Source organism: Pseudorasbora parva, chromosome 8 (assembly GCF_024679245.1).
Source record: "Pseudorasbora parva isolate DD20220531a chromosome 8, ASM2467924v1, whole genome shotgun sequence".
Taxonomy (NCBI): Eukaryota; Metazoa; Chordata; class Actinopteri; order Cypriniformes; family Gobionidae; genus Pseudorasbora; species Pseudorasbora parva.
Genome location: NC_090179.1, coordinates 16787416 through 16810927, shown reverse-complemented (window position 1 = coordinate 16810927; position 23512 = coordinate 16787416). Strand labels below are relative to the sequence as shown.

General features: G+C 40.2%; 1 protein-coding gene across 4 annotated transcripts in view; it reads left to right on the top strand.

Moving 5' to 3' along the window:
* Window positions 1-23512, top strand: part of robo2 (roundabout, axon guidance receptor, homolog 2 (Drosophila)) — a 606500-nt gene that overhangs the window by 353360 nt on the left and 229628 nt on the right. For 2 of the 4 annotated variants that reach the window (XM_067450219.1, XM_067450217.1), the window contains exon 1: window positions 20157-20873. The exons of the other annotated variants lie outside the window; for them this stretch is intronic. In XM_067450219.1, coding sequence (XP_067306320.1) covers window positions 20816-20873 — 58 coding nt within the window. In that variant the 5' untranslated portion in view covers window positions 20157-20815. Of the gene's footprint in view, window positions 1-20156; window positions 20874-23512 lie in introns of those variants that run through there. 4 annotated transcript variants of the gene reach the window in all.

Below are 23512 nucleotides of genomic sequence, written 5' to 3'. Positions count from 1 at the left end.
ATAAATAAAGATTTTTTTGATGAAATCTGAGAGCTCTCTGACCCTTCCATAAGCAGCAATATAATTAACACTTTCAAGGCCCAGAAAGGTATTAAAGACATAGTTAAAATAGTCCATGTGACGCCAGTGGATAAATCTTGATGCGAAAACAAACAAAAATAACGACTTTATTCAACAATTTTGCTCTAGACTGTGCTACGCAGTTTACGTTGTAAATAGTGCAGCGCTTTGTGTTTTACAACAGCAGCTGCTGTTCATGTGAGCTCCATCACGCATCCATGTGATGACGATGCGGGAGCTGCACTGTATTTACAACGTAAACTGCATATGAGACTAACACAGGCCAGAACAATATTGAATAAAGTAATTATTTTTATTTGTTTATGGCCACAGAAAGTATCCTTGTTGCTTTATAAAACGTTTTTTACTAAAACAAGTAGATATACATACCTCTCTCGTCTCAGTGCATGCACTTAATCTCTATGACGCGCCGTGACATTCTGATTGCATTTAGCTTAGCCCACAAGATAGAAGCGATAAAACATCCACGTTTTCCCTATTTAAATACAGTTACATGAATACTTGAACGATCATGTATGGTGACATAAAATAAAACGTGGAGCTTTTCTAAGTGGTTTAAAATGGAGCTATAATGTATGGCGGAATAGCACTTCTAAGAGTACTTTGACTCGGCTGAAAAATCCTTCCTCATATCTCCCCCTCCCTCTCTCATTTCTGTCAATAGGGACAGAATTTATTTTGTGTCACCATGCTTGATCATTCAAGTATTCATGTAACTGTTTTTAAATAAGGAAAACGTGGAGGTGTTTGGTACTTCTAACTTGATCTCTGTTTGGTACCATGGTGAATGAACTGGGCTTAGTGGGCTAAGCTAAATGCTATCACAGAGGTCAATCAATCAATCAATCAATCAACTTTATTTATATAGCGCTTTTACAATCACGATTGTGTCAAAGCAGCTTCACAGTGTCAAACAGGATAATATTGCGACAAAATTAGATTTGGCTGTACAGGAGAAAACAGTGATGTTATCAGCTTGTTTTAATTTATCATATAGCGACAATGTTGGCAGATCAGTATTATACTATATAGAATTAAATAAGACCTAATTCATACATTTTATTTGTATAACAAGTTGAATAACTTAGATCATAATTTTAGTGTCCCCAACTGAGCAAGCCAAGCCAAAGGCGACAGTGGCAAGGAACCAAAACTCCATCAGGGCATGATGGAGAAAAATAAACCTTGGGAGAAACCAGACTCAGTCGGGGTGCCAGTTCTCCTCTGGCCTATTAACACACCGTGTAAGATTATTATTCTGGCAACCTTACAGGTCGGAAATCATATTAGATTGGAATATTCAAAATTTCATGGTATCACGGAAGAGACGGATTTATTTAGGATGGGGCATCGATTACACAAGAGTATGAATACAAGAAAGATATGTATCAACTCGTTTTAGTTAAGGGAATAACATAGTTTAATATGAAAAAGCGGTGAAGTATCCCTTTAAGTTTGGACTGGAGACACATGGACTATTTTTAACAATGTCTTTACTACCTTTCTGGGCCTTGAAAGAGTTAATTACATTGCTGTCAATGGAGGGGTCAGAGAATTTTCGGATTTCATCAAAAATAATCAAAAACATTTGTGTTCTGAAGATGAATGAAGGTCTTACGGTTTTGGAATGACATGTCAATTAATGAGAGAATTAGCATTTTTGGTCAGATTAACCCTTTAACCCTACAGCACAGTGAGTATGTGTATATATGTAAAATGAATATATAATTTGAATTGCATTGCATATCTCACATGGAAGGCTTTTACCTGCTTGATTCCCTGATGAAGTAAAAAATTCTACAGTCAGTTTGTTATTTGGGTGGTTTAGTGATCATTATAGGTGAGACTCTGATGCATGAAGAGAAATGAGTAAATGAGCTTAAAGTGAACATACTGAAACATCTCATGACCCACGTTTAGTTCCATTCTGTTGTGCTTCGTCCAGCAAAATGTATCCTACAAAATGCAATGGAACAGTCCTCAAGTGTTTCTCCTTAAAACTGACAGCTTGTTTACACAACCTTCTGACTAATTTAATTGTGCACACCCCAGTCCAATTTTGTGTGCTTTTGAGTTGGTGTGAAATGGGATATCCTGTCTTTCCTGTGGTTTAATGGGGATGAGGATATCAATGACTCAAAGTTGTTTCAGAGCTCTGGCCTTGTTACAAATTTGTCTTTACATTGTTTGTCCTTTTGTTTACATCACTACTTTCAGAAGAGCGCGTTTTAGTTTTAAAGTTTGTGTGTGTGCGTGTGTGCGCGAGCGTGTGTGTGTGTGTGTGTGTTTGTGTGTGTGTGTGTGTGTGTGTGTGTGTGTGTGTGTGTGTGTGTGTGTGTGTTTGTGTGTGTGTGTGTGTGTGTGTGTGTGTGTGTGTGTGTGTGTGTGTGTGTGTGTGTGTGTGATTGCTCTCAGTGAAGGGCAAATACCAGACATTGTAATGTGCTCAAGTTGGAATATCATTTTCCCCAGGCGTGATTAGAGCCAATCCTCAGATGAGTGGAGAGGAGGATGGGAGGATAGGAGATGAGCTGTAATGGGCTTGGATCTGGGCCCTTTTCCAAAACAGTACATGGTTGAGGGGTAATAGAGAAGAAGTCCTGAGAGAAAGCATGCTTAGCATGGACATACACAAAGCACTCTCGCTCTCCCTCCTTCTCATTTTGCTCTTCATATCAAAGAGAAACAGAAGGGAAGAAAGTGATGCATCAGCTACTTCACTGATAGCATGGAGGTATTTTATCATTAGGGCTCTGAGTGTCTTATAAAAACCATACAGACGCTGTCTGGAAAAGTCATTTGCGTATCCTCATTCAAATTACTGCATACATTGCATTTGGTAAACATGATGATTACTGTCTTCTATTCAACATTGCTTATTCTCTTTACCCTGGTTTTGACTAAGGTTTAAATCTTATTATTTATACAAGTGATACATGTGGTATACAATAGATAATTTAATATTTAAAGCAGTGTTACTATTTATGCAAAATTATTACACTGCAATATGGAATACCTTATTATGGTTGGTCAATCGCATCATTCATATAAACAGAATCCATAAAATCTGAAGTTATTTCAAACATTCCATTCCCTATTGTGGAACTGTAATCAAAATGCACACTTCCTGTTGTGTTCTACAAGTTCTTTTGTACTTTTCTACCCCACTTTAATCAGAAAGATTGAGGTGCTCTATTTATCAACACAAACACAGATGCTTCTTAGATACTCTCAGAAAAATCAAAGGACTCAAGTCAATTTTATGCAGATAGTCGTTCTTCTGGGGTAATTGTACTCTCATGTGAAGTGTCGTTCGGGCTGCTTTTTGACTCGAGACAGGGCTAACGGCTCTCTTTCCTCCTCATTTACATACCTCATCTTTTATCAAATGCTCCCCATCTCAGCGTTTATCTGCCTGCTGTTTGAACAGGAGTTAGACTGAGGGAATTCGAACACTCGATAGTCAAGAGTACGATTAAATATTCTCATCAAGAAGTTTGAGGAGAGAGATGGGGAATGGAATTAGCTGAAGGAGAGAAAGAGAGAAGGATGAACAGGCAAACAGGATAAAGACCTTGAGGCAGTGAAGATGTTCAGCTGTGTTTTCTGAATGAAAGAAAGAGGGGAGTTACAGACAAAAGAGAAATGTGGCAGACGGGCGATAGCAGGTGGATAGAAGGGAAAAGAAATATTTATGAGGGAGACTGAAAGCAAGTGATGAATTGATATGGAATGCAAAAGCAGATTGTGACCTGTGGAGATAAATTACGAATAAGTGATGGAAACAGAAGAAATCCAAGCTCTGGTGTTTTTTTTTTAAAGCTGTCTGGCTTGATGAACGGGTCACAGGCTGTGTACAGGCCTGTCTACAGACCCTCATCTGCATTCTCATTGGCATTCCCAACAATTAAGCCCCTAATTACCCTGGAATTCTATAGAGGAGCTGTGCTTTCCTTTGATTGCGTAGATTCAGACACGTTCTGTCAACCATATGTCTTTTCCTTTTTCTCTTTGTCAGACTCTTTCTTAATACGCCTGTCCCAGTCCCTTGATGTAGATTAACTAGCTAACAGTAGCACCGCTACTAACTCAGCAACATGATCCAGAAGCAAGACAGTAGTCAAGCTTACAACATTGCTTTTGCAGTAACAAGTTACTTTTTCCAACGAGTTGCACAACACAACCCTATACATTGCTATATTTAATGTTGCATAATTGCACATACATCTTTAGAAACATGGAAGACTTTGCTAAACTCTCCTTTCTCTCATGTAATGTATTGTGAAGTCTTATAATGCAATATTTAGTTACATTAAGCTGTGAATTATTATTTTACGACAGGCCATTATTCAACACGTTCTCACTCCCAACTTGTTACATATTGACGCTTGGCCAGGACTCCTCTGTGTCAATTTGTAAAATGCAGGGTACCCCAGCATCATTTTTCGATGCGCAAGGTAATCCGTTGATCTTAGCTGTTTGCCCAATGTTTCAGATCAGGACACATTAAATGATGTGAATTTGTAAAAGTAGACATGATTTTAACTAACCTCACTCCTACCCTAAACCTACCCACTTCTCAACAATATAAATCTTGCAACTGTAAACGTACAGTCACAGGTATTTATTGCAAAATTTATTCCAAAAAAGTATATAAGTATTGTGGCAAGGTGGACGAGCGAGACACATGGGAGTAGCGAGCTAGACCGGGGATGTGATTGCGAAAGAGCGTCACCTGAGAGACACTGGTCTTGAGTCCTCTCATGAGGGAGCTCGGAGGCATATAAGGAGAGCGACACCAGTAAAGGACGAGAGAGGACCAGGCCTGGATTTGTGTTATGTTTTGTTTATTTTTGTTATGTGTGCGGGCAGTCGTCCGAGAGGGGCTGCCCATATTATTATGTGTGTGCGGGGAGTCGTTCATGAGGGACTCCCTGCGTTTCTTTCATTTTGTTTATTTTTTATTTGATTACAAGTATTTGAATGTAAAAAAATAAATAAAATAAAAAATTATTGTCCGGTTCCCTGACACACTGCCACTAGGTCTTCACCAGCCGAGTGGCTCTTCCTCGAAGTGCCATGCAATGGTGCTGGATGACACAATATCATAACACAATATATAATTTCATCATGAAGATAATATTTCCTTGCCCAACGTGTCTGTGTATGACGGCAAAGGTTTCTCATTAAAATCAATGGAGGACAAAAGGGGTACCCTTAAAAAGTGATTCCAAAGGGTCCAGACCAAACATCAATATGTGACAAGTTGGGTGTGAGAACGTGTTGAATTATTAGAAAAAAATTATGTGGCCACGACGCAAACCAGAATATTAGTTATAATAGTCAATATGAAATTACTTTGCAACTACATCTCCCTAATCATATTGTGAATTATCCATCTGTACAAAATTGCCTTTGTCATTTTTCACCAGGAATTAATTAGCTTTTTCTAAAATGCCCTTTTTTAGCTTCATTATCCATTATATTGAGATATTAGATAATGGAATCCAATATTCAAATACCTGTTTAACGTTGTTTTAGCAAATTCTCATTTGGTCTGGTTTCGTTCTAGTATTCACTTCTTGTGATCCAATCAATTATAAATAGATTAAATCAAGTCTCTTCCTACATTTCTCAATCAGAAATCCAACACATTGCGGACGAACAGAAATTCATGCCACAGTTTCTATCCATCTTCCCCTACTGTCAGTCTGTTGTTTTTTAGTTCTTTGCACCCTCTTTTTAACATCTTTCTTGTCATCGTTTGAAGGGTTGCAGATAGTTGAGAATGTTTATTTGGGCTAGGAGTCTTCTCTCAGATCTTTGGCCTTCAGTCAGGGGCCCTGTGGATGTTGTAACTGGCGTGTAATTAGTAGAGAGTGTTTTTTAAAGAAGGCTTACATGCTCAAAAGGATTTGAGCGATGGCTTTGGCTCTGCTCCGGGCTGAGCAACGGCTCGGTCAGCGGCCTGACCCGATAAGATGGGGGAGGCTCTTCAAGTTTCTGTTTCGTCATACAATCGTTTCCTCCTCCCTGTGTTCTCTCTTTCTCTCTGCAACTCCTTCTCTTTCACTCCCACTTGCCTTTATCTCACCCGCACTCATTTTTTGCTCATTACCGCTAAATGCCTATCATTCATTGGGCCTCTCTGTTTGCAAAACCTGCCAGTAACTCCACTGGCTGGTGTTCTGTTATCTGGGCCGAGCCGGGTGGAGAGAGCGACAGATGTGGGTGTCTTTAGGCCCGTGGTTTTTCGTGAAATGTGTCTCGTTAATGAGCATCTGCACTGCGAGGCCTAAAAGAGAGAACTCCTCCATCAAAGCTAGAGAACGACAGCAGGATGCTTAAAGAAAGAGCAGAGGATGATGGGAATAGGGCGTCTGGATGCATAAAAAAAATGCACTAAAAGGGTTTGTGGGTTGCATGTTTGTTGTAAGTTTCAGATGGTAAGAAAGGGAGTATAGCTGATGCCATGACCAAATTTCTTTTGCATCTCTCAATTTAATTCCCACTGTGGTTGAAATTGCGCACAGTCTGTCTGGATTTAGAGGCACGTGGGGTTTTTCCGAGGGCTGCAAGGGTTTTTATAGCAGACGACGTACCTGTTTGAGGCAGACAGCTGGGACGGCCCTGGCCAGACGATGCTGCTCACCTGTGGGAATTCCCCTGCTACTCAGGTGTGAATTATGGAACAATTACCCAGCAGGCACTGCCCCTCTCCTCTCTGTCATTACAGCCAGCGTGGGTAATAAAGCCACCTCGTTCTTCCCCGGCCCAGATCACAGGTGGAAAACAGCTTGCCTCCTTAGTGCCCTGCGTCCGCCCCCCAGAATTCGAATTGCTTCCATGGGACGCTTAATGGCGTGAGGCGGACCGTAGTTATTTTTGGAAAGGGTGGAGAAAGAGAATAGCCAGACGTTGAACTCCCACAGTCCTCCGTTTGCCAAGACTGATGTACTCGCTTTGCTGTCATAGATGGAGAAATTCTCCTGCAGGATGGTAGTTTAGCTCTATAAAGACGTTTGCGGCCATGTTGCGACCGCTAATCTTGTGTAGGGTTCTGAAGGAGGGACGTCTCGGCTGAGTCTTATCCCGAAGAATGCTGAACTTCCAGAGAAACAGGGCAAACATCTCCCTCATAAATCACAAACAGCTCCTAGACAAGAGCTTGACTCCCCTGTTGACATTTAGGGACTGGGGGAGGTGCAGTACTCCAGGGAGCAGCGAGAGATGGACCGAAAAAGAAGGACTGCGGGTGATGGTAGTGATAGATGAGAAGAAGCGAGGGGAAAATAAGATGTGAGCCACCCTAGTCCGCTCCATCCTCCTCTCAGGATGCGGGTTTGAAGGCCAGAAGTGACTTATCTGGAGGATTCGGTCAAGCTGTGTACAGATGGCCTATTTATCTCCATGCTCAGTAAAAATTAAGTGAACAACTCTCTCTTAAGGTTCCACTGTGTTGTCAACTTGCAGGGTGAATAACCTTCCTCTTGCGGAAATTCCCTCAGGAAGATTTGCTGTTGAAACTGAATGTTTGAAAACATTAAAACTGGTTGCAATATGTCTAGAGATTAATCTCTATGTAACTATGCTCAAGCAATGTTCTATAATGTTTGCATCTCCGCAGCAAAACTCTATTATAGATAGATTCCTAATTTTTAAATCAGCTTTTGAATGCAGCCTGTTTTAGAAGGATCCTTAATGCATTTATACTCCTGCACATTGCTATGTTTTCAGTTTTGCTGTGAAGTCCTTGGAGTGTTTCCATGCCATGCCGCCAAGGTATGGCTGCTATGTGTGGAAGCGTCTAATTAACTTGGAGTTAGATCCTGGAATTGGGATTTCCCTTCAGAAAACAGTAATTGGGGAAATCCATGAAGCCTTTGTTGTTTTGCGTTGTGAATTCAACTCAGGATCCACCATCCTTACCTAGGCCACCAAACACTGGTTGTTGCCTTGTCGCTAAGGAGATCCACACGGCAACCGAGGGATCCCTAGGGCATCCTGGGTGGATGGGTGGTACCATCTATCTTTAACAGTTGGAAATTGTGTTGTTCCAATACCTAACCAGGATGCAGTGTTATTAGCACATTTGTATATTAACTATATACATTGTTTGGCTCTTAAAGAAATCGTTCACCCAAAAGTAAAAATGTTGCTATCATTTACTCAACTTCTTGACTGACTTCCACAGAACAAAAACAAATAACATCCCATTGTTTTTTCATTAAACCTTTGGATGCCCCCAACCAAAATTACAACAAATCTGGACAGAAGCTTTGAACCTTGCATGAGAACAAAGTCTAAACAGTCTAAATCATTACCAGTAATCTTTTTTGTCCAAGTCTCTGATTGAGTGATATGATCACTGCCGTTAATGTCTTACTTGAGGACAGGATTATCAATAAATATAGATGTAAATTTTAGCGTATTTCTCACATAAAGCTATAACTTCAGAAGACTTGAAAAATGGAGCACAAGAACAAACAAAAAAAATCCCTCGTGATCAATGTTGAATCCAGATGATAGCTGTTAGATATTGAGAGTGCCTACTAAATTTTACATACAGTAGAGTTTGGCTGTTGGCAGATTTTATCAGTGTAAACCCCTTGCTATATTCCCTCTTGAGTCAATGCAGTGATTGAAGTGCATGAGTATTTTAAAATGCTACTGGAGATCTCGATTTGTTGTACTCCAAATCTACTCACATACACTTTTTGAATTGTCCCTGGACTGTCTTCTCCACGGGATATTGGAAGACACCCACTGTCCTGTTTATCGGCTCGTTCTGCTCTGTTTTATAGGGAGAAATAAAACCAGATGTGGAGACGTGTGGTCTGTGTGTTCCAGCTCCGCTTGTCACAAATCTCTCTCTTTCCCACTCTATCTCTGAAAACACTGTCTTAAATGAGAAAAGCAGCCCCTGCAGAACCCTTTGACTGAGGTTTCCTGTGCTCTATGCTCCTTTGATAGTGCACATTTGAAGAGATGGTATCCAGTTTAAAGCTCTCTATAGGTTTTACCCTGTTTTACGGGTGTCATTTATCCTATTGTTAAATAGAGTTGCATCAGATTTTGTGGTGCTGTTTTGGGTGTACCTTTGAATTCAGTTCACGTTATCATAAGTCCAGAAAAGTAACCGAATTTGCTCTCCACAATGTGTGTCTCATAAACTCAAAAACTGTCCTCTCTCTCATATTAAGTGTTGGGAAGTCTAGTGAATCGATTTGTTTGGGCAGTTCTTGCAAATGAACTGAATAACAAATTCTAGACCGATTGTCAGTAGATTTCTATTGAGATTCAAACCCTTCTGATCCGATTATTAACCACTGTAAGAAACAATTGGTAGACAAACAGAGAAGGTAGGCCTGCAGTTCATTTTCTGCCAAGACATTTTCAGTTTGAATTACAAGCATTTCCTTTAACCCTAAAACACACCAAGATGCAATGTGTAATTCAAAATATGAAACACCAGTGAAAAATATTACTTATATTCAGATTACCACAGTACATTGGCCCCATTTATGGACTTTTCTTAACCAGTGTATAATCTCCTTGTTAATATATAAAAAAATATTTCCTCGTGTATTAGCTTAGTTAGCTTCTTTTGTTTGCTTGTCGTGAAGTGAACTATTTTTAAAAGGGTATCCTGACTGTAATATAATGAATTCAAATTCCGTTCCTTGTGGCTTGAAAAGCTCCATTTTCAAAGCAGGAAAAGCAAAATAACATAGTCTTTGTAAACATCTGTCTCGAATAAATAACTGTGTTCCTGTGTGTGCTTCAGGTGTGACTATATAAGCTCTTCAATCTTTCCCTCGCCATTTATTCATTCAGCAGTTCATATAACAGAGAGGAAATTATTCAGTTGCCAAATTCGTTGTCATCTTTGTTTCCACCCCAGTGGGAATCTAATTTTAGTTTTGGCGCGTGTGTGCGCTGTGTTTGTGCATAAGAAACAGGGTTTGTGAGTGTGTTTGTGAGTGCGCTCTCTTTTTCAAGTCTGTTGTGCTGCGGACTATGTTTTTGCGAGCATGCACAACTATTTCTTTGTTGTCTTCATGGAAATCTGCGTATTTATAAGTGTGTGTCTCCGTGAGTAAGTGCATGTATTGCAATGCGCAGCTTAATATCCAATTGCTGACAGGTTGGAACCATTAATAAGGTGCTGATCGGGCCGGGCTGACAGTACTGCTGACAGTGGGAGATCAGAGGGAAGAATCATGCCTAGCCTGGGGACCCTGAGCTTCAGGTAGCCTCTCTCTGCCAGCCCCTTGTGTCATTACCCATGCTGAGGAGGCTGAGGAGGTGGTACCCCACCTCTGACACCTACATTAATCAAACTCACACCCCCCTTCCTTCTTGTGCCCACCCGCCACCCCCTAATCATCAAAATCCGGGGCTAGGAGGCAAAGAAGAGGATACGGCGGCAGCGTGAAGGATGTCCACTAAACTGTTCCCTGTTCGGCTTTCACACCTGACTGTGACTGATGGGATTCTCTGTACCCCCCTGACCCACCACACAATTAAATATCTGAGCCCTCACTCACTGGGACGAATTAAAGTCCCAAATTACCCTCGCCACTGTTTTTTATCTCAGTCGCAGCCTGTCCCTCTGCGTCTTTCAATTCCAGTAGTTTTGATAAATGTTTGTGCTTTGTTAAGGTAAAATGAATTAGGAGAGACGGGGGAATTGTTTTGCAATCCATACCGCAAACTGAAAAGAAGAGGGGTGTGTGTAACCCAACGCCTATAGGTGGGAGTCGTGTTCCTTTGATTAGAGCACATTTGAAGAGATCGTATCGTATCTGGTTTACTGCTCTTTATATTCTATCATGTTTTAGCTGAGGGTTTTCTATCGGGATAGAGTTTGTGGTGCTGTTTTGGGTGGAATTTTGGACTCAGGTGGAAATTTGAATTTAAAATAACATTTTAACTACTGTAATTGATATTCAAACCCCTCTAATCTCTAATTGTACATGATTGTGCTCTTCTCATAGTTCATATATTTAAGAGATGTCGGCCTTATTTATTAACTTCCATGTAGTTAGCCATTTCTGTTTTTTTTTTTTTTAAAACTACATTTTAAAGAGCATCCCGACTCTAGTTTATCTACTTAATAATTTTCAAAAGCAAAATTACCACCTCCAACCGAACACACCTACTTCCGTACTATATCATAGATGGGGGGAAAATAAGTAAGCCAACTAGTATGTGAATGGCAGTGAAGCGACGCAACTGGTGCTATATGTCACATGACAGTTATAACATGGCGGCATTAGTACATCTGAATTTTATTCATACTCCACGAATTCATGCTACATACAGTAGTACACACTTTTTTTATTGGTCATGAAGCAAGTTTTAAATGTCGTACCTACATCTACTATACAGTGTGCAGTCAGAAAGAGCGATAGTCTTTGAAAACATCAGTGTCAGAAAAAAGAACTGCATTTCTGTTCATTTCGGAAGCTAGATGCACAGAGAACCGTGTAACATCCATAACGCAAAACAACAATCTCGCACCTGGTAGTGCTGTATTGATTGGCAGCCACCTCCATGCTAATTATTGCTAATGACAAAATCGTCCTTGCAGCTCTTGATTTGCATGTGCAAACACTAGAGTCGTGTCACAGTTATCTGCTGTGATGAAAGCATGTGCTAATCAGGATGATGGACTCTGAGAGGTCGTAATTTCAGTCTAGGGCTCATGTCTTCATTGTTCTGCATTGTTGTACTGCTAGCTAGTAAAAATAGTGACATACTCAAGTGCTGTGTTTGATCGCATGGATCGGTTTTGTGTAGATGGAAACAAAATGATGAGAGGGCATTTGTGGTTTGTTGTAATCAAGAAAAACAGCGATGATAACTGGTACCAAATTTCAGATTTATTCAAATTAAGTATGAAAAAAAAAAAGATTTGGATGTGTGCAACTTTTTTTTTTTTTTTTCAAAAGTAGTGGCTTCCCTATACTTTATGATCTATGATTAATGATTCATTTGAATGCAGGAGAACAAACATGTACAGTGGGGTCCTAAAATCTGAGACCACTAATAAAAAGCCATTAGTGACCACCAGTGTTGTGCAAATCACTCATAACTACTTTAATAATAAGACATTGTATTATATCTAGCCTTACAATAATGTTCTTGCTTTTGACAGAAATAAACTCAAATCAATGGTTGTATTTCCAGAAACAGAATGCTTATTTTTTTTCTCTACATGCTGGGTTTGTTTTAGTTGGTAAAACCCGCCTCACAGATCCTTACCAGACAAATAATTACGTAGATGACTTTGCGTGTGCTTTGAAAAAATAAAAATAAAAATAAAAATTATAATAATAATAATAATAATATTTCTCTTTTTTTTTTCTTTTTTTTTAAACAATCTATCGAAATGATAAAACACTGCATTCTGTCTGCAGCAATGAAACAAAGCTGTAACATATAGTGACCTGGGCTTGGAACTACACTATATTCACTATTTTAGAAATTATAAAGCTTTAAATTATTCTGTTACTAAAAAATTAAAAATAAACTACAGTAACACGTTACTAAGTAATACGTTACTGCCCAACAATAGAGAGCATTTGTGTAAAACCTGATGACCATGCTTCATTTTAGAATGTGCTTCAATGTGTAACCCCTCCTGCATGAGGGGTGCCTCTTGCGGCAAGACAAGTGGGGATGTGTGTGCAGGAATAGTTGAATATTCAGTTGAAAAATAAAAATACTATTCACATTTTGCTATATATATTGCCTTTGCATGCCGTAAATGCAGTGAACTCATAAGCGCACAAACACGCTGTGGAGCTTGTTAACAAGTTTATTGTATTTAATCCCAGAATGTCGTTGTCTGCCTCTAGGCCAGTGAAGTTTGGAATTACTTTGATCTAAATGATTTTCCATTATATTACCTTACAAAATGGAATTACTTTTGATCAAACGAATCAACATGTCTTGTGGAACCATTGTTGGGTGAAACTGAGTAATCATAAATATCACCACCATGAAATTGCATTCAATCTAAACACCAGTTGAATGTGAAAAGACAGCTGTGCATCACTAGCCTTGAAATCTAGACGCACCCTAGCGGCAGCAAATTTAATCTGCCCGCAAGTGTCGTCAACTCTCAATACCCTTCTGAGCTGTATTCCCCTAACTCTTGCTGGGCCAATCACATCGTGTATAGAGTCGGTGGGCGGGGCCTTAATGACGACGGTCGAGTTGCGTTTGCGTGCTTCTGGTAAACACAGAAACTGGCGAACGGCGGTCTTTCGAATCAGCTTTGACCGCGACTCTGGAAGACTTGGAGTTAAGCTTTTCTCTGAGAAAAGGACAAAGAATGGCACTGAAGTCATCCTTAAAAAGGGAAGATGTGTTCTTAGTTTTGCCAACCGGATACGGCGAATGTTTAATCTATCAAGGAGCTTTGTTTCACCTTCGTTGCTCTGGTTGGTGTAGCGCTATCCTATCGTGTGCAGAGGGAGTTTGAAAGACAACCGTTTATCCCGCCCCTCGGATTGAGCCCTGTCTATGGTGAGTTTCCAGACCAAACATCTTGATGAGGGTCTGGCTTGTCAGGCTAGTGCATCACCGCATTCATGACTGCAGGTAAGCACAGCTGTACGCTCGAGTGAGCCGAAAAGATAACTTATCTGAATGCAAAATGATCTCGAGACATACACAGACATATACAGTTACACTCACCCTCCACAAACTCACTCCCATCTGGGTCACGGCACCAATATAACCCCTCTGGTTCTACATGCAACGCTCTGGGGTGCGTTTCCCAAAAGCATCGTTAGGCAAATATGGTCGCAAATTCCGTCGTTGTCAGCTTAGTTCAACAAGTCTGTTTTTTCCCCCAAACCATAGTTCCAATGAACATTCGCGAACAACATCGCAAACTTGTGCGGTTGCACTGACAGCTCTTGACCTGTGGTGAGAAGCAGAGTTTCTTGTTTGCATGACATGCAGACTTAATAAATACTTATCTTGAGCAAAATAAGCAAGCTGACATTTATTACAATCTACATATTTTATTTAAAATACATACAAATGTCATTTATGTTTTTTAGTTTGTCAAGAGATTTAAAGCATTTTTTTTGAAGAGTGCACATGAGCGAATGTGCTCTAGTACGTACGGGAGCTTATGATTGAATCTGCAAATAAAGCAAAATAACTGAGAAAAATAGAGAGTTAGTCCTCAGGTGCCATGTCCATAATTTATAGCAAAAAATCTAGCATGAACTAGATCTCAGAATAATTAATTAAAAGCGGTTATTACTCTACCACCTGTGTGACATCATTAACCAACGTGGTTGATTTGCGACAATATATTTGCGACAATATGGTTTCGGGAAACAGTCGTGATGAGCTAGTTGATTTCTTCAACGATGCAACGTACTTAGTTAAGCAGTGAGCAACATCGTTGTATGGGAAACGCACCCCTGAGTGGGAGTTGAAGCACAGAATTCAAACCCACTTTGTATACAACTTTCATCAGGTTCAAATAGCTACAGGAATCTAGTTGGGTGGTATATGCAGTGTTTATCTATTTATAATCTATTTATAACACATTCAAAATAGAAGCTCTTGATTGGGATCTAAAATAGTTTCCATATAGTGTAACCATCTGAAAAAGTCTGCCTATGGAATTAAGCTACTGGAGATCGTCATTCACGGTGTGAATGAGAATTTAAGAAAAAAAACGAAAAAAAAAAACGAACCTTTCTGTGGTTTAAACATCAAATGGTTGTATTTTAGTCAGGCTTTCTCTGAATACCTAAGGGTAGTCCAGAGAGAGGTCAGACTTGTGAGGAAATCCCAGACGTCCTGAACTGTTGTAGAGGAAATGAAAGCAAGATAGAGTTAAGAAAGAGATGAGAGAGAGAGCGTGGTTGACTGGAGTAGCCAGTATTGTTTCCATATGATCCTTTATCAAGATAAATGGTGAGATCATGAGGCCTTTTAATTCATTTAAAATAATCACTGGCCTCACTGGTTCTTGCGGTGCAGCATTACTTATAGAATGTCTAAAGGGGACCATCGAAATAAAGTGCTACCGACGTTTGGTATTTTCTGAAAACAGACTCATGATTCTGTCATTCACTAGTTCCTTTACAAGAAATCTCGCCTGCATAAATTCCTCATCTCTCGTCTCTGCGTGTCAATGTCAAAAGTCAAGTCCATCAGGAGCGAAATGATCTGACCTTTTTAGGTGCATGGTTCCTCTGCTTCCTTTGGGTTCCCTCACCAGATGGTCCACAGACAGAAACCAGTGGAGGGTCCTGATAGATGATTTGAGTTGATAAGATTAAGCGGCCGTAATTGGCCAAATGAGTTGACAGCGATAGGCGCTTGATTGGTTTAGGTGGAAACAAATGAAGGTCTGGAGCATGTGGCGGAGTGCTGGTGGCCATTGTGGCGTGGGAGATGATTGAGAGAAGGTTGCAAAGAGAGGAAAGGAGGAATAATTTGATGTGGGAGGTGGTTTTGTTCACGTGTGTGTGTGTATGTGTGTGTTTGCCTTACGCAGAGCTTGGATGAAAAGCTTTCCCTTGTAATAGCGAAGGTTTTATTCAACCATATGAATGCTAATCTCTGGTTATTTCTCGTGATTGACAGCATGCTGTAATTTCGCTGCTTTTAAGCTCTTTTGAAAGCCTTTGTTGAAGCAATTTGCATTTTTAAAATACGATGTAATGAGAATACGTAATATGTTTCATTTTGTTTTATGCCTCTTTGGTTTGATTGGTTGGCTAAGGGTAGGAATTAATGTTGACATTTTCAACCATATAAACCATGTAAACACAAGACATGAGTAGGTCCACATTGAGTTTCACCATATTTTTGTGCACTTCCCTCAGTATTTGTGGTGGAATTGAGAATACTACATATTTATTGTGGTCGCAGATTCAGTGCAAGCTTATTTTTGACATTAATCTGGTTGATCAGTTATCTTTGTAACATTCATATAAGCATCTCTAATTTTGCTTATTGGTGTGCATGAAAGAGAAGAGCATTTACGTAAAAAAATAATTCACGCTTCCTGCGGTCACCCCCCACTCCACAGTCGGCTTCTGAAGTGTCTCTCAGGCTTGGGTAAACATCTCTTCTTTTTTTAATTAAAATAAATCCACTTTCAGCCAATATTTAGCACCCTACAGGGACAGGGCTACCTTTCAAGATATGGGGATACAGTGGATAGATTTAGAATGGAGATATATAACAAGACGGAGACTGAGATACGGAGAGAGAAATTGAGTTCTTTCATTTAGCCGTAAAGCAGAGACATGCATTGTTTATGGATGTGTAGAACAGCATTCTCAAAGCGATGCCACATGGGCCTACTATACTTTAGATTGGTTTACTATATAAACACTGCTGAACATGCACAAAACAGAATGTGGCTCAGACATAAATATTGTTTAATACTATTTTCCAATTCACACACATCTATCTATTGTGCTTTTTTTTATTTATTTCTGCTTTCAAGATACATGTAACCAGTCCTACTCAACCTACTTTGAGCAGGATTCAAACTGCCGTCTTCTGCATTTGAGGCGAGCATGCTAACCAGGACACTATAGACCAGTCTCTTATTATCAGCCGCTAGCTTAAAGCCAGTGGAGTGAGGGGTACCATCCCAGCTCTTACTAGCTTGCCCATGTTTCACTCTCAACCTTAACCTCACTCCCACCTGGGTCATGGCACCAAATGTTACTGGTCCTGCTCGACCCGCTTCGAGCAAGGTTCAAACTGGCATGGGAGATGGACGTTCTAACAAAGACACTAAAGACTACAGTCTCTAAAGTCAGTGGCTAGTGCACCTCTTGAGGCAACGTTAGTGAGGTTTACTCACCCAGCTCTTACTAGCTTTCCTCTGTTTCACTCACCCACTGAACCTCACTTGCATATGGGTCATGGCACCAAATGTAACTGTTTCTACTTTACCCGTTCCGAGTGGAATTCGAACCAGTGTGTGAGGCAGTTGTGCTAACAAGGGCACTATAGACCCCGGTCTCTAAAGTCAGTGGCTAGTGCACCTCTTGAGGCAAGGGTAGTGAGGTTTACTTACCCAGCTCTTACTAGCTTTCCTCTGTTTCACCCACCCGCTTAACCTCACTCCCATCCGGGTCACGGCACCAAATGGAACTGGTCCGACTTGACCCGCTCTGAGGGGAATTCGAACCAGTGTGTGAGGCAGGTGTGCTAACAAGGGCGCTAAAGAGGCTAGGCTAGGGAGGTTTACTCAACCAGCTCTTATTAGCTTGCTTCCATTACATATGCTATATCCGTTAACAATGTAAATGTCAAACTTTCAATTTAATGCATTCTTGTTAAAAAAGTATGCATATAAAAAATACTCTAAATAAAATATAGTGGCTGCTTACTTGCTCTACAAATTTGTTCACATAGTAATAGTCTCTGTAAGAAGCACTAACAACAACTAAATCAAACATATAAGCTATCTGTTTCTTGGTCATCACTCCAACAGGAACTCTGTGCCTTTTCATTCGCTATACATACAAATGACCTCACATCATAAAAGCGATTCAATAGCGTACCATTCTAAAGCAGCTACCTGCATTGAATTCACATTCATCGTGAGGTTCATACGCATGGATTAAACTATCAAGAAGATCGCTGGATCTGGCTCATTGACAGCACTCACCGCAAACTAAAGGTTGCAGCAGCAAAAACCTTGCAAGCTCCAACATGCCGCCCCGCAAACAAACAGAAGAGGTGGAAAATGCTTCTGCGAGTCAAAGCTATCATTATGTACCTACTGAGAGCTCTCTTTTAAAAGAAGCTCTGTGATGACACTGCAAAGGCGTATGTGTATGTGAAATGCAGCAGGAGTTCGGAGTGTGAGCTAGAGCAGTTGAAAGAAGGGGATGAGAGAAGAACAGATATTTGTTTTTGAGTGTCTGTTTTTGAATGATTTCCACAGAAGGGCTTTTATTTTGCTTTGATGTTAGAAATCAGTTTGAAAGCGGGGGATTCCAGCATCCCGCTTGCGCAGGGAATCCGGCCCCTGTGCTGCCTGCACAAGTCCAATCGCTCTTCTGAGGAGTCAGGCCTTGTTTGATGATTTTACAGGTCTGCCTTTTTTATCGGCTCCAGTGCCTCAGGTTTGACTGCTATTGATTCAAGGTTTCACGCTGAATTCAAAGCGCCTTTTATTCCAGATATGGTTCAATTCAATTAAACGACACACTTTTTAACTAGGTCTATAAATCGGAGATAATGTGCACAGTGCAGTTTTGCCCGCCAAAAAAAGTGGTATTTTTGTACCGTGTGAAGTTTCTCTCATCTGTATGAAAAAACTAAATACAAGGCAATGAGTATTTAATGTCAAAATTATGATTGTATTTCTTGTGATCGCTGCTTTATGTAATATATGGAAAAAAAAAAAATCTTGAAAATTGTTTATTTTTTAAAACATATTATTTACTAGAAACTATGGAATTACTAAATATATAACCATATGTATTTAACTTCATATCTTTGCAGTATGGAAGGTTAATGACAAGCAGCATATGGTGATGATATAGTCAAACATGTTAAATGTAAACATTTAAGAAATTGTCATATGAAAAACCCATACTGATATATTTAAACCCATTGATGTGTATTGCCTTGGGATGTATTGATTGCCTCGTTTGGATTTGGTTTGATGAAATATATCTTGATACGGTTAACATGCTTACTCTGGCATATTGTATTTGAAACTATGAAAGCTCAGAGGTCTTTGTTTGATTCGGCCTTGTGTTTTACTGCCATTAGGGGGCGCTAAAGATTCGTCTCCATTAAGTAGGTGGATTTCAAGCAGCCAGGCGGCATTCAGTGCGTCCACGTTCTGATGGAGACACAAGCCGTGACCCTGTGCCGCTGAGCTGCGGTGCATTTCATAGCATTTACTCACCCTACCTGACACTCGCTCTCAAATGAAATAAATACATTCATAAAAAGAATTCCTAACCAACATTGCCTAAATATGCTATTTAGGTCATTTTGGTTAGGAATTATTTTCATAATCAAGAGAAGGTTATTAAAAAAATTAAAAGTGTGTGTGTGTGTGTGTGTGTGTGTGTGTGTGTGTGTGTGTGTGTGTGTGTGTGTGTGTGTGTGTGTGTTTAAAATAAATTTATATTTGATAATGCAAAGCACCACCATACACATTTCCCTTTAAAATTATTTTAATGTTAGTATATAAGTTAATTCCCTCTCAGGAAATGAGATTTGTGTGTTTGACCTCCCCAGTATTATCCGCCTAATGCAGGACGGCTTATCAAATTTTAATGAAACCAATTATACAGTCTTAGAGCTGACACTGGACAATTATCTATCTATCTATCTATCTATCTATCTATCTATCTATCTATCTATCTATCTATCTATCTATCTATCTATCTATCTATCTATCTATCTATCTATCTATCTATCTATCTATCTATCTATCTGTCTGTCTGTCTGTCTGTCTGTCTGTCTGTCTGTCTGTCTGTCTGTCTGTCTGTCTGTCTGTCTGTCTGTCTGTCTGTCTGTCTGTCTGTCTGTCTGTCTGTCTGTCTGTCTATCTATCTATCTATCCAAAGTAACACAAACTTATATTAAAAGTAATAAATAATTAAAAGATAAATTTCAGATTTTGTGATCACATATTTAAACGCGTGTGTGTGTGTGTATATATATATATATATATATATATATATATATATATATATATATATATATATATATATATATATATATATATATATATATATATATATATATATATATATACACACACACACTAGTGGGACCACCAAATCTTATATATAAGGTCCCACTATCTTACTCAACGATAAGTATCACTCGGTAAGTGAACTGATGCATTGGTGTGGTGCCGATCGTGTGGCGCTTTGGGTCAAGTTTGTGGATAACACCGCGGAAAGCTGTGAGCCAAGATCGGAGCGAAGCTTTGAGCGCTCCCCAGCCACCTCTGCCCACAGCATCCTCCTCCTCCTCTACTACCACCACCACTCCTCCCGCTCTCCTCCCCCTCGCTGTTTCCTCCTCCAGCATGAGCGTCAGTCTTGGCTCGGCCCGCGAGCTGTGCGCACAGGGGTGTCAGTTATGGAGCTGTAGTAGCGCAGCGGAGCTCTCGCCCTTCCCAAGACTGATCACATTCACTCTGCTGTAGACTCGCAGAGCGATTGCACGGGGCCAGCGCCACCCCGACCGATTTACGCTGGATTTAAAGGCGCTCCACGGAACTTTGGAACGCCTGTCTGGACGCGGAATATACAGTGTAATGAAACGAGAGGACATCTTCACACTTTAAACAGCGGGAGGATCCGTGGAAGCGATCTGCAAGGTGCTTCAGAAGCCCCTGGAGGAGCCGGAGCGCGCCACATTTCCACTCGCGCGTTTTGGACAGATCGCGTGCTCGCCGCTAATTCTGGCTCGGTTTGCTGGTTTTTAGTCGCGATAAGGCAGAAGTCAAAAGCACTGAGGCTGGTAAAAGGCATGGTATAACGCACGGGCTGACAGACAGTCACTGGTGCGCGTGGATCTCTTTCCTCATCCAGATAAACACCATGAGCCCAGCGAACACTCAACTGACATTTCAGCTGGATCCGAGCGGCTACTGAGAGTTCATACGTACTGCAAATACTAAAAGAGGAGAAACTTGTCCAGTGTTTGAGAACTGAGGTGTGGAGTGGATGTGGACTATGACAGAATGAGTCCTCTAACACACCTTTTACTCTGTGGATTAGTGTACTTTAACCAAGTGGATGGTGAGTTACTTTTATGATCCACTCCAATAGAAAGCTTTAACTTCAAAGATGAGATTTTTTTTTTTAGCTTCATCAATTCCTCTGTATTCCTCTGCTAAAAGCATAATTTAACTTTATATACCTAACCTATAATTATTTGAGAGTTTGTGTTTTTATTTTTATTTTATTTTATTTTATTTTATTTTATTTTATTTTATTTTATTTTATTTTATTTTATTTTATTTTATTTATTTTTTGTGGATACAGCAATTGTTATTATAAAATATGTTTAATATACATCAGGAGTATATTTTGGGATATTATATTGCTATCTTACTGGCATCATGGCAACGCAAAATTAGCTTAATTTTGAATAAGAATATACTGTTGCTGTACTCTGGGTACTTGCATTGTTATTTGTACTTGTTTGGTTTGATTTGTCATAATATATGTTAGGTCTAGGTCATAATTATACCTCAAGTGTTGAAGCAGTGTGTTTAGGTGCCAACTAGTGCTTTCCACAGCAGGTGCCACAGTCGCAGCAGTCTCAGAATGTGGGGTGACACCTGCTGTGAAAAGCACCAGTGGATGCGCAAGGCGTGGTGCAAAGATTGCACATATGGACCCCGAAATGAGAAACATAGGGTTGGAGAATGACATACTGATCTTTTTTTTTTTCTTTGCAAAAAAAAAAAAAAGATTAATGATGAGATGTTTCATCAAATCAGCCCAAGTGCATCAAGCAATTACACTACACACAATAGTCTGCACATTATGCTGAAGAGAATGGATATTAACTTCTTAACTGTTGTTATTAGTTGCATCTTCTGATATCTCTGTGTTCAGATGTATTAAATCCTCTTGCTTAGTCCATTCTGCCTTTTAAAACATTACATAAGGATTATTATTCCAGTAAAACTCACAGAGGCTTATATGCTTTATGTAATATTTGAAACAGCATATTTACCATCTGTTCATGTCTTTTCTCTGCATTCCCTAAGCTGCTCATTTCTGCTGTATAGACCGTAACAGAGTTTGGATAGCCATTCCCTTCTCTCTTTTCGGTAGTGTCTGATATTTAATAGTCGTGTAATGCAAGTAATGGACATTGAACACCTAATCAGGTGTTGGCTTTTTAATTAATCACTAATGAAGATATTGTTAGTGGCGTGAAATGAATTAATTTTGATGTAGTCAGATTGATCTGCCCAACCAATATATGGGAATGAATTAATATACTTAGGCTAATTATAGTTTACAATGTGTTAAGATAAGGCTAACTGTACTGGAAGTTGTCGTGGGTTGTTTTTAGCGTGTTTTTATGACATGAGCAGTTCATATTTGTCTTCGAGACAGTCACATACACATTACATTAGCTGTGTCAAGAGCGCCTTTGTCCGAAAGCCCCGTTTCACACTTAACGGTGTTTGCTTGAGTTTTTGTTTGAGCTCTTTAAGAAGAATTAGGCCTGTAGATGTAACAGTGACTGATGAGGGGCTGAGTCAGGCTTCAGCTTGCCTTTGTCCTTCCAACTTCTGCACTTCTCCATCTTGCTGTTTGTCTCCTGTTTTTGTCCCTGTATCTACCATGGAGCCTGATAGTCTAGCCCAATTCAGCTCAGAAACTCCCTGTCCTTCCCCATTACTGTTGCGCCCCAGCTGCTGGTTGCTAGGCACTGGTTGAAGGCATGGCCTTTAGTTTTTGGAGGGTAAGAGGGGTGTAGGTCTTTCTGGAAGAGCCCATGAATCACCCCGATGAACCGTTTGCCCCACAGCCCTCCTCTCTCCCTGTCCGACTGGCCCGTGAGAGGTAATCCACCCGTTCTGGTAGAAGGAGGAGCCCGTTTTGAGGAGCAGCCCTCTCCAAGCAGACAAAAAAGGCTGTGGAGACGCATTCAGAAAAGGCTGTGTTTGTAACAAAGCTGTCCTGGGCTTGAATGACCGTAGTCATTTGGTTCTCTTCAGGGCCGGGGTGATTAATGCTGCTCAGGGAGGGAGGGATGAGAATGGAGACTTGGGTGAGGAGGAGTTTTGGGGCTCAGAGTTAGCGAGAATGGGACAAACCAAAGGTGGTGAATTTGATGAATCTAATTGTGCTTGTATGATTGGACCTATTTGTTGCTTTGCAAACCCTAAAACAGGTGAAAAATCACTTTGATCACTTTTGATCATATCTAGAATTTTGGGGTGTTCTCTTGTCACTTGGTTCTTCATAAAATGTAAAATTAAGTTGATTTTATAAGATACAGTAGAGTAAAATGCTTACTCTATGCTTCAGTATTTTGTCCTTGAAGCTGTAAATCCAATGCTCTTGTCCTCATGTTCCCACGTCCCAGTTTGCTGCTATTATCCTGGGTCTGATCCCTCGGTTAACTTCGCTGCTTTTAGTAATGTGTGTTGATAACTGAGAGTAGAGAACAAGATGATGCCCCACTCCCAAGCTCCCCTGGTGGAGGTGAAGAGACGTGCACCTGCCTGCCAGCGGTCCCTCGTGGCTCTGACGACAACGCTCTATCTGTCTGCACACCGAAGCTTCAGTTCTGCAGCGTCAGGAGAAACTAAAACCCAGACTAGAGTGTATCTGTGTGTCTGCAAGTCGTGACAGAAAAGGGAAGGAGAAAGATATAGCTGTAGGTAATACGGTACGTCTGCAACAAAATG